General features: G+C 46.7%; 1 protein-coding gene across 4 annotated transcripts in view; it reads right to left on the bottom strand.

Moving 5' to 3' along the window:
• Positions 1–1,614: 1,614 nt before the first annotated feature.
• The window catches only part of REC8 (REC8 meiotic recombination protein), a 295,804-nt gene continuing 284,980 nt past the window's right edge, over positions 1,615–12,438 (bottom strand). For 3 of the 4 annotated variants that reach the window (XM_063913647.1, XM_063913648.1, XM_063913649.1), the window contains 3 exons: positions 2,779–2,886; positions 2,584–2,690; positions 1,615–1,810 (listed from right to left, as the gene is read on the bottom strand). In XM_063913647.1, the coding sequence (XP_063769717.1) occupies positions 1,719–1,810; positions 2,584–2,690; positions 2,779–2,886 (307 nt within the window). In that variant the 3' untranslated portion in view covers positions 1,615–1,718. Of the gene's footprint in view, positions 1,811–2,583; positions 2,691–2,778; positions 2,887–12,438 lie in introns of those variants that run through there. The other variant, XM_063913650.1, reaches the window with a different exon arrangement.

Genomic DNA, 12,438 nt, shown 5'->3' with positions numbered 1-12,438 from the left:
GACAGGATGTCTTCTGCCGCCGATTTTCCGGACCTCTTCTTGCTTCTGGCTCTGTAAGGGGGCCGGCGGCGCGGCTCTGGGACCGAGCTCCGAGGCTGGGCCTGTGTTCGGTCCCTCTGGAGCTAATGGTGTCCAGTAGCCTAAGAAGCCCAATCCACTCTGCACGCAGGTGAGTTCGCTTCTTCTCCCCTTAGTCCCTCGATGCAGTGAGCCTGTTGCCAGCAGGTCTCACTGAAAATAAAAAAAACCTAAAACTAAACTTTCACTAAGAAGCTCAGGAGAGCCCCTAGTGTGCACCCTTTTCGTCCGGGCACAAAAATCTAACTGAGGCTTGGAGGAGGGTCATGGGGGGAGGAGCCAGTGCACACCAGGTAGTCCTAAAGCTTTACTTTTGTGCCCAGTCTCCTGCGGAGCCGCTATTCCCCATGGTCCTTACGGAGTTCCCAGCATCCACTAGGACGTCAGAGAAAATGGTTTTGTGTTTCTATTTCTAAATGTTATTTCATCACCAATTTTATCCCATAATCATTGGTAATTTTTCATATTATTAAACTCCATGTAGTAAGGTTCTGTTTTTGTATTGTTAAAGAGCCATATCATTGTTTGTTACAGTATCTCTGATTAATTTAGGTTGTGACTATAATATGAGAGAGGTCATGGAGTAACTGAAACTTCTTACAGTATCAGATCTTGAACTAAATATTGGCAGTGGCAGAGTGGGTGGTTAATAGTGATTTTAGTGATTTTGAGGCAGTCATGGTGTATTTTTTTTTCTTAAAATTTTTTTTTGCATGCTCAAGCGATGCTTATCACGACAACTATAATTTCCAACTTGTCCTCTCTCTAACCCTAAACTCTGGGGCAGATGTATTAAGCCTGGAGAAGTGCAAGGTGATAACGCACCAGCCAATCAGCTCCAATATGTAAATTGACAGGAGCTGAGTGGCTGGTGAGTTATCGCCTTTCCCTTATCACTGCTTTATCAGTTACTCCATGACCTCTCTCATATTATAGTCACAACCTAAATTAATCAGAGACACTGCTTTATCACTTCTCCAAGCTTAATACATCTGCCCCTCTGTCCTCACAGAATTCACATTTTCCAGGTTATCTGGCAGGTGCACACGCGTATTCATTACTCACTGACCCATTTTAAAAGATCCACAGGTGGTGCTAATTATTTCACTAGTGATTCTGTGAAGAGACCTGGAAAACATGCACTCAGGACCTAGTTTGAGAACCTGTGCTCTAGCCCATAGGTTCTCAAACTCGGTCCTCAGGACCCCACACAGTGCATGTTTTGCAGGTCTCCTCACAGAATCACAAGTGAAATAATTAGCTCCACCTGTGGACCTTTTACAATGTGTCAGTGAGTAATTAATACACCTGTGCACCTGCTGGGTTACCTGCAAAACATGCACTGTGTGGGGTCCTGAGGACCGAGTTTGAGAACCTCTGCTCTAGCCTATTTCTAACTTGGCTATTAGATATCTCTCTTTCCTTTAACCTGTGAATCATCTTCTTTGATTTCTTGGTCATTTTACCCGATTTTCTTGACTTGCTTAGAAAGCCTTGTACAATTGTGACATAAAACTAAATGTTTCTGCAGAAGAGTTTTAAGAACTGGCAAATAACTTAATTTATTAATAAATTATTATTCATTTGTATCAACTCATTTCAGATAAAAACTATACAAAACACAGTAAGAAGTTGCATCCTCAGTCCTGTGAGTAGTGCTTTCCAGGAGTGATGACTATAGGCCCATATGGCTCGGTCTGCTCCAGGTGTATAACTTGCTTTGTGCAAAGCGCTGTGGAGAAAAAAAACTGTACACTTAGTACATTTATAGAAGTCCATATAAGTTTAGGAGAAAACTTAGACCGTTATTAGCATCACAATCTTAACAAACCATAATGGAGATTACACGATATTACTTGATGACATTTTGAATATTAATAAAACATGTAACGAGCGCTATAAATATCTTTAAATGTATAGGTCTAAATATATATATATGACTGTATGGTCATACATAGAATGTATACGGAAAGGAGGCATAGAGCTACAGGACATTACCATCTTTCCGGCCCGAACTTCCCGACGCCTAGCGGCAGTGTGACGTCATCGAGCCGCGACCCGACATCAAGCCGCGAACCATCACCGCTGGACGCAGCGGAGCGGAGAAGAAGGATCATCAACATCACCCTCCCAATTGATGCACGGGACCAACTAGGAGGTAGGGACAGTTGGGGCATTCACAAATACACTGTGAAGTTGGAACAGATTGAGCTCAACTCATATACTCCATAAAGGAGTTGTAAACATACCGCACAATAATCAGATTTTTTTCTTCACAGGTGCCACTTTCCGTATACATTCTATATATGACCATGCAGTTATATATATATATATATATTTATTTAGACCTATACATTTAAAGATATTTATAGCACTCGTTACATGTTTTATTAGTACCATTTTTAAACTGAGCAGCTTATTCCCATATACAGCGCAGTTGTCATATATTTCTCGATATTTTGAATATGATGATTTGCAAAATGAAAACCAATAGTAGTCCCTCACCAAGACAAGCAAAGAAGAACCTGGACACCAACAAGCGCGAGAAAGAACGGGGTGTGAGACTGTGAAACTCTGCATGTCCAACACTGTCAATCTGAGAGTATAAATTCCTAAAGTGAGAGCAGAAAAAGCAAATGAGACCACGGAAACCACAAAGGAAAATCACAGGAATACAGGGACACGGACAGTATCTGACACCTTTGTACATCGCTCAGTAATATTTCCTCGGTTTCAGGCATCTCCACAATCAGTTCTGGCATTTCTGAGACCATTGGCAGAACTCTGTCATCCTGGATGGAGACAGCTCTGAAAGACAGCAAAGACTTTCTATGTGACAACAAGTAATGTTTCCTACAGCACTTCATCTTTGATAGCCGTCTTAATTTGACACAAGCATTGTCATTACAAATGTTCCCAGGTTAAGCATAGTAAGATAATCTAGCTTTGATGAGGCATTACATGTTTTTGTTTTAAGATTTCTTTAACCATTGATGCATAAATTAAGTTTATAATGGATACACAATCTACATATAGTCATTGTTTGGAACAAGGAGTCCAATTAGAGAATTCATATAAGCTATGTAGGGAACATACAGGGCCATGTCCTGGATCGCACACTAAGCACTCATAAGTGTAGACGGCCATGGTAGCCAGATTTACTACCTTATGTTAATGAGAGTATCCATATGGCTTCAAGAGGAAAGCAGCACTGCCCACTGTTTTTCCATCCATATTATCGCCACTTGCACCAGTCCCTTGCTGGTTGCGAGAGATCTGTCACCAGCAAGCTTCCCTTTGCTAAACACGCTCCTTAGAATAGCACAAAATGCTGGATACATGTCTGCAACATTCACACAAGTCTGATCTCTTGGGCACTTCTACAATGTTAGTGCTCAGAAATGCCCAGTTCATGGACAGCGTTATCCAAATCCCCCTAAGATATGCCGAAATGTGTCAATCCGCCACTGCAAGGTGTGCAGATCAGAACAAGGCCAACAATTATAATGTATTTTCTAAAATGAAGCTGAGTAATGCCCTAGAACTGTCATTTTAAAGAAAAATGTGCGGGAGGTTATGCCTGATGTATTGATGCAGGGAGTTACTGTATGTCTCTGGTGGAATCGGAGGAAAATATAAAAGGTCTGGATTTTCTATTTTCACACACAGGTGATATTTGCGTGCCTCCCCCTCTTCGGCATTAGTATCCTCACTGCTTCCCCGAATGCCTACCCAGGGAAAAATGTTTGTACACCCTGCAACATTTTGTAACTTTTTTCCGTAAAGCATTGTACATACAGTATTTCTGTTATGTCCTAAAGGATGCTGGGGTCCACATTAGTACCATAGCAACAGCCTAACAGCCTCCCTGCTTCGTGGGACTAAGGGGGGGAGAAGTGTCTGCCCTGCGGTGTCTGAGCCACAATCTCCGCTGACAGGACACTGAGCTCCTAAGGGTGCTGATCGTTAGCCAATCCAGGCGACTGCTCACTCCCGCAGCATGCCGCCACCCCCTTACAGAGCCAGAAGACTTCAGTGGCGAGTGAGTCACCGGCCCCCCTGGCAAGCGGGGAGCCGGTGTGATGATGGCAGCAACAAGGTAGGGAGCGCAGTACTAACTGCGCTCCAGGGCTCAGCGGTACATAATGCGGTGCTGTGAGGGGCGCCCTGAGCCAGCGCCTATACCCTACACTGGTCAGCAAGCCTGTCAGGGTCCCCGGATCGCTGCCAGCAGAAATCCTCAGGCCAGTATAATATAATGAAGAGTGGGAAGTAGCGCCATGTTCGGGGGGCGGAGCTTCTCCTCAGAGCGGACCCAGCAGCGTTCAGCGCCATTTTCCTGCCTGCAGTTCCTGTACAACAGACGCTGACAGGGAGAGCTGTCCCTCCAAACAACTCCAGCTATTCTGTGTGGTACCAGGGGGTTGTAGAAGGATGGGGGAGGCTGTGTAAAGTCTGTGTAGTCTATTAAGGTACACAGACAGCGCTGGTAGTTTCATTAGTTCTACCTCAAAAAGCGCTGTGTGTGTGGGCTGGCTCCAATCTCTGTGGCATACTTGGGGGGAAACTGTGTCTGACATTTCCCTGTGTGTGTGTGTGGGGGTGTTTAATATCTCACATAGCCATGTCTAGGGACTCTGTGTCATATGCTGCAGAAGATGTTTCCTCTCAGGAGGGATCCATTCCATGTACACAGGATTGTAATGCTTTGTCTCAGATCCCTATTGTTGAGCCTGAGTGGTTAACTTCTATCAAAAGAATGATCTCTCAGATCTCTACTAGGGTAGCTAATACTGAGACTGAAACTTAGGTGTTGAAGAAGTCTCTGGCAGTTTGGTCAGGCTCTGTCCCTATTCCTGCAAAATCCCAGAGCATGTTCCCACAGAAACGTGCACTTGCCCAAATTATGCAAGATGACACGAATACCGATTCTGATACTACAGACAGTGATAGGGATGTGCTGAGGGGGGCGGCATCCCTTGCAATGGGGGTGCAGCTCATGATTGAGGCCATTAGAGATATGTTAAACATTAATGACACACCACCTGAGTAGGTTGAGGAGGCTGCAGGCACCCAGGACCAGAGACCTGCTTCTGGTTCCTCAAAATCCTCACCATGACGGTGGACCTCAAAGCCTGGAGGACGGGCTGGTGGGTGCGAGACTCAGACGTTTCAGGCACATCTGGGCCTGGATCCCTGGGTACAGGATATTGTGTCCCAGGGGAACAGACTGGAGTTTCAAGAACTCCCGCCTCACCGATTCTTCAAATCAGGCTTGCCAGCTTTGCTGACAGACAGGGCTATCCTACAGGAAGCCATCGTAAAATTGGAAAAGTCACAGGTCATTGTTCCAGTTCCACCTCATATGCAAAACAAGGGTTATTATTCAAACCTTTTCGTGGAACCGAAACCAGATGGTTCGGTAAGACCAATTTTGAACTTGAAATCGTTGAACTCTTACCTGAGGGTGTTCAAATTCAAAATGGAGTCTCACAGAGCAGTGATTTAATGTCAGGAGAAGGGAGAGTTTCTGGTATCCCTGGATATCAAGGATGCGTACCTCCACATTCCGATTTGGCTGCCTTACCAGGTTTATCTCAGATTTGCACTGTTAGACAGTCACTATCAATTCCAGGCGCTACCATTCGGCCTCTCCACAGCACTGAGGGTGTTCACCAAGGTGATGGCAGAGATGATGGTTCTCCTCCGCAGACAGGGGGTGAACATAATCCCATATCTGGACGATCTGCTGATAAAGGCATCATCCAGGGAGTGGTTGTTGCAGTCCATTGTTCTCACGACTCATCTGCTCGGGGAACACGGTTGGATCCTGAATCTTCCAAAATCACATTTGGAGCCGACCAGGAGGTTGTCTTTTCTGGGAATGATCCTCGACATGGAAGTGCTGAGGGTGTTTCTTCCGGAGGAGAAAGCGTTGGTGATACAAATAATGGTCTGGGATGTCCTGAAGCCAGCCCGGGTTTCGGTTCATTAGTGCATTTGCCTTCTGGGGAAGATGGTGGCCTATTACGAGGCTCTACAGTACAGAAGGTTTCATGTTCGGCCCTTCCAACTGGATCTCCTGGACAAGCGGTTGGGATCTCATCTACACATGCACCAGAGAATACGTCTGTCGCCGAAAGCCAGGATTTCACTCCTCTGGTGGCTACAACTACCTCACCATCTGGAGGGCCGCAGGTTCGGGATTCAGGACTGGATCCTTCTAACCACGGATGCAAGTATCCGGGGCTGGGGCGCAGTCACTCAATGGGAAACCTTCCAAGGAAGGTGGTCAAGCCTGGAATCCAGCCTTCCAATAAACATTCTGGAACTAAGAGCCGTCTACAACGGTCTTCTCCAAGCGGCCCATCTTCTGTGACATCGAGCCATTCAAGTGCGGTCGGACAATGTAACAACGGTGGCTTACATAAACCTGACAGGGCGAAATGAAGAGCAGAGCTGCAATGTCAGAGGTAACAAGAATCATCCTCTGGGCAGAAAAACACGCATTGGCGCTGTCAGCAATCTTCATTCTGGGAGTAGACAACTGGGAAGCGGACTTCCTCAGCAGACACGATCTCCATCCAGGAGAGTGGCGACACCATCCGGAGGTGTTCACGGAGGTAACAGATCTTTGGGGTGTACCTCAAATAGACATGATGGCCTCTCGTTTCAATAAGAAGCTTTGGTGGTATTGTTCCAGGTCGAGGGACCAGCAAGCCGTGGCGATGGACGCCCTAATGACTCCGTAGGTGTTCTAGTCAGTGTACGTGTTTCCTCCGCTTCCACTCATTCCAAGAGTTCTAAAACTCATAAGGAGAACAAGAGTTCAGGCAATCCTCATTGCTCCGGACTAGCCAAGAAGGGCTTAATACGTGGATCTACTGCTAGAAGAGCAGAGGCCACTTCCTCTTCGGGAGGACTGCAGCAGGGCCGTTCACTTATCAAGACTTACGGCGGCTATGTTTGATGGCATGGCAGTTGAACGCCAGATATTAGCTCGGAAGGGCAATCCGAACAAGGTTATTCCTACCCTGATACAGGCTTGGAAAGGAGTAACGTCTAAACATTACCATTGTATTTGGAAAAAATATGTATCTTGGTGTGAGTACAAGAGGTTTCCTATGGTGGAGTTTCAACTGGGATGGTTTCTCCTCTTCCTGCAAGCAGGTGCGGATATGGGCCTGAGGTTGGGGTCCGTAAAGGTCCAGATTTCGTCCCTATCCATTTTCTTCCAGAAACAACTGGCTTCCCTCCCTGAGGTTCAGACTTTCCTGAAAGGAGTTCTGCACATCCAGCCTCCCTTTGTGCCGCCTACGGCGCCCAGGGATCTTAACGTGGTATTACAGTTCCTCCAATCGGATTGGTTCGAATCTCTACCGGAGGTTGAGGTAAAGTTTCTCACGTGGAAGGCTGTCACTTTGTTGGCCTTCAGCTAGATGTATGTCGGAGTTGGGGGCTTTGTCTTGTAAGAACTCCTACTTGATCTTCCATGAAGATAGAGCTGAGCTCCGGACACGTCAGCAGTTCCTTCCGAAAGTTTTGTTGGCATTTCATATCAACCAACCTATTGTGGTGCCAGTTGCCACTGACTCCTCAATTTGAACCCACTTGTGGCTGAACTTACGAAGGCGTGCCCCCACCGGGCCTAGCTCCGCCTGTGGAGCCCCAGCGACATGCGGTGGATCTTTGTAGAGGCCGGGGAGGACTTCTGTTCCTGGGAACTAGCTGTGTTGTGCAGCTTCTTTCCTCTGCCCCCGCTTCTGGCAAGAAAGGACGCACCTCGGACTTTCAAGTTTCTTTATTCGAAAGGCTGCATTTGATAATGTCGTGCTTTTCTAGGCTGTGCAGGAATATAAGGCAAAATATCAGAATTACCAGCTATAGCTGTGGAGACCAGGTCCAAGAACCCTTCTCCACACAATCCTCAGCCTTCCATATGCCTCTTAAGTCGGCATCATCTGTCCATTGCATATTCTACAGGACACGTCAAGCAGAAATCGACATAGCTTTGACTCTAGGACCCAGTATACTCATGTCTCTTTGGGCATGTTTTATATATACAGGTTGAGTATCCCTTATCCAAAATGCTTGGGAGCAGAGGTATTTTGGATATCGTATTTTTCCGTATTTTGGAATAATTACATACCATAATGAGATATCATGGCTATGGGACCTAAGTCTAAGCACAGAATGCATTTATGTTTCATATACACCCTATACACACAGCCTGAAGGTCATTTTAGCCAATATTTTGTATAACTTTGTGCATTAAACAAAGTGTGTCTACATTCACACAATTCATTTATGTTTCATATACACCTTATTCCCACAGCCTGAAGGTCATTTAATACAATATTTTTAATAACTTTGTGTATTAAACAACATTTGTGTACATTGAGCAATCAGAAAACAAAGGTTTCAATATCTCACTCTCACTCAAAAAAGTCCGTATTTCGGAATATTCCGTATTTCGGAATATTTGGATATGGGATACTCGACCTGTATATACATATCTCTTAAGACAGCATCTTTAATATATATATATATATATCTATATATACATATATATATCTATATGCATACTAGGGTCTCAATCTCTGCTGTGAAGGTACCTGTCCACGCTGCCACAGCGCTATAAACCCATGCCGACACAATCGCCGGTCTGAGTAGTGTACCAGAATGTGCACGCTATCTGCAGGATCCCTGAGAATAGCTGTTACGCCAGGGCTACCTTTTGGGCAAACGTGACACCCTAGGGGAAGATTCCCATCATATCCTGGCCCTAGTGGGGAAAGGATACTGCCTGAGAATTCTTTGTGGGAAACTGCAGTCTCTTGTCTGGAGATTCCCGCTCTTTTTCATCATGAGAGGAGGGAAATTTACCTCAGCTTTCTTCCCCTTAAACATGTGTACCCTTGTGTCAGGGACAGATGAGTCATCAGTGATATGCAAATCATCTTTTATTACAATAATCATATATTGAATACTTTTCTGCCATTTTGGCTGTAACTTTGCATTATCGTAGTCGACACTGGAGTCAGACTCCGTGTCGATATCAGTGTCTATTATTTTGGATAGTGATCATTGAAAGACTCTGAAGGTCTCTGCGACATAGGGACAGACATGGGTAGATTCCCTGTCTGTTCTCTAATCTTTTGTGCAATAAATTCACCTTAGCACTTAATTACACATATCCAAACAGGTGTCGGCGTTGTCGACGGAGACACCCTCTCACACACATATTTGCTCCATCTCCTCCTTATGGGAGCCTTTTACCTCAGATATGTCGACACACACGTACCGACACACCACACACTCAGGGAATGCTCATCTGAAGATAATTCCCCATAAGGCCCTTTGGAGAGACAGCGAGAGAGAGTATGCCAGCACACACCCCAGCGCTATTAACCCAGGAATAACACAGTAACTTAATGTTAACCCAGTAGCTGCTGTTTATATTGATTTTTGCGCCTAATTATGTGCCCCCCCTCTCTTTTTACCCTCTTCTACCGTGTAACTGCAGGGGAGAGACTGGGGAGCTTCCTCTCAGCGGTGCTGTGGAGAAAAAACATGGCGCTGGTGAGTGCTGAGGAAGAAGCCCCGGCCCCTCGACGGCGGGCTTCTGTCCCGCTTTCATGTACAATTTTGTCGGGGGCTCATACATATATACAGTGCCCCACTGTATATTATGTAAACTTTTGCCAAGAGGTACCTAATTGCTGCCCAGGGCGCCCCTTCCTGCGCCCTGCACCCTACAGTGACCGGAGTGTGTGGGTTTAGTGTGGGAGCAATGGCGCACAGCTGCAGTGCTGTGCGCTACCTCATATGAAGACTGGAGTCTTCTGCCGCCGATTTCGAAGTCTTCTTGTTTCTGACACCGGCTTCTGTCTTCTGGCTCTGCGAGGGGGACGGCGGCGCGGCTCCGGGATCGGACGACCAAGGGTGCGATCCTGTGTACGATCCCTCTGGAGCTAATGGTGTCCAGTAGCCTAAGAAGCAGGACCTATCTTCAGTGAGTAGGGCTGCTTCTCTCCCCTCAGTCTCACGTAGCAGAGCCTGTTGCCAGCAGATCTCTCTGAAAATAAAAAACCTAACAAAATACTTTCTTTTTAGCAAGCTCAGGAGAGCCCACTAAGTAGCACCCAGCTCATCCAGGCACAGATTCAAACTGAGGTCTGGAGGAGGGACATAGAGGGAGGAGCCAGAACACACCAGAATCCAAATTATTTCTTAAAGTACCCTGTCTCCTGCGGAGCCCGTCTATTCCCCATGGTCCTTACGGAGTCCCCAGCATCCACTAGGACGTTAGAGAAATACGTAATAAAGTATATCTTTGTGAAATCCTATATCAATATAAAACCTGACGCACCAAGCCCCCTCAGGTTATAGAATATAGGGATAGCAGGTTGAGTGAAAGACACGTCATGGACACCACTCAGCTATCAAATGCACACACAAATAGTCACAGTCTGTACAATGCAGAGGTTATTACTAACAATAATACTGCACTGGACTAGCTTACACAGCTATATAACAATAGATATAACAGTACACAGTAAGAACTGGATGTATATCACAGGGTAATTGTACTAGGAAACCCTGACTAAGTGCACTCTTTCTTAACTAACACTGACTAAAAAAGGCAGGTAGAATACTTAAGTGTCTTGCAAAGTCACAGCACTGACAACCAGACGGCTTTACATAGGAGGATTTGCCCAAGCATTCCCAGGAACAGTGAGCTGAGGGATAATGGCGCCGCAGACACTGCCAGGGAGTGAGGGAGAGACAGATATGCAGCTCTAGAGCGGGAACATTTGCAGAAAATGGCGCGCTGGGGGAGGGGCTTCAGGTCCAAGCTCTATCCCCCTGTTGGCAAAACCACCGGGTACTGCGGGCTCTAATAAAATGGTTTATAGGGAAAACCTGACCTGTCCCATGCCCTGGTGATCTAGTGGGATCGCCTGTACTGCCACAGTGTCCACCGCCAGCGCGCGCGGCCCGCCTCCCAAGCAAGCGGGACCCATTTACCACCTCCCGAAGCACGGCCACGCGATCCCGGAGAGCCCCCGTCGTGTGTGCCTGACAAGAAGAAAACCGGAGCCTCCTGCTGTAGTTACCCGGCAACCAGGGCTCGGGAGTGTACAGCACCGCTGGGGAGAGCCGGAGCTGCAGCCGTGAATGTCCACTGACATGTAACACTGCTGCTGCCCTTGAAGTCTTCACTTTTTTCCTCAGAAAAAAAGCTCTTCTTAGGGCGGTCTGGAGCAGCCCGTCTGTTAAGTGCCTGCTACTGCAGCACCAACTACAAAACTGAGATCCTGTGCAGAGAGGCGGGGTGATATAGGAGGCGGCGCTATGCATTCTGGGAACAGTCAAAGCTTTGAGCCTGTTGGTGCCTCGGATCAAGGTCGTACTCTACACCCCATTGTCCATTCATTGTGGAGCCCAGTGTACCCCGCAGCAGAAATCTATGTGGAGAGGACTGCTTGTCACAGAAAATCGCACTCTCTGTTTGTCCTGTATGATCCCAAGGAACTTGGGTGTCCTGCTTCTAAGCAGACGATTTCTCGCTGGATCAAGTTCACTATCCAGCACGGCAGGACTGCTGTGTTCTATGCCTGTTAAGGCCCACTCTACTTGTAAGGTGGGGTCTCCCTGGGCGGCTGCCCAGGGTGTCTTGGCTTTACAGCTTTGCCGAGCGGCTACTTGGTCTGGGTCGAACACGTTTGCAAAGTTCTACAAGTTCGATACTTTGGCCGCTGAGGACCTGAAGTTTGGTCAATCAGTTCTGCAGGAGCCTCCGCTCTCTCCCTCCCGTTCTGGGAGCTTTGGTACATCCCCATGGTACTAATGTGGACCCCAGCATCCTCTAGGACGTAAGAGAAAAATGAGATTTTACTCACTGGTAAATCTATTTCTCGTAGTCCGTAGTGGATGCTGGGACTCCGTAAGGACCATGGGGAATAGCGGCTCCGCAGGAGACTGGGCACAACTAAAGAAAGCTTTAGGACTACCTGGTGTGCACTGGCTCCTCCCACTATGACCCTCCTCCAGACCTCAGTTAGGATACTGTGCCCGGAAGAGCTGACACAATAAGGAAGGATTTTGAATCCCGGGTAAGACTCATACCAGCCACACCAATCACACCGTATAACTTGTGATACTATACCCAGTTAACAGTATGAAATATAACTGAGCCTCTCAACAGATGGCTCAACAATAACCCTTTAGTTAAGCAATAACTATATACAAGTATTGCAGACAATCCGCACTTGGGATGGGCGCCCAGCATCCACTACGGACTACGGGAAATAGATTTACCGGTGAGTAAAATCTTATTTTCTCTGACGTCCTAAG

This window comes from Pseudophryne corroboree, chromosome 1 (genome assembly GCF_028390025.1).
Source record: "Pseudophryne corroboree isolate aPseCor3 chromosome 1, aPseCor3.hap2, whole genome shotgun sequence".
Lineage (NCBI taxonomy): Eukaryota > Metazoa > Chordata > Amphibia > Anura > Myobatrachidae > Pseudophryne > Pseudophryne corroboree.
This window is presented reverse-complemented; position numbering and strand designations above follow the sequence as displayed.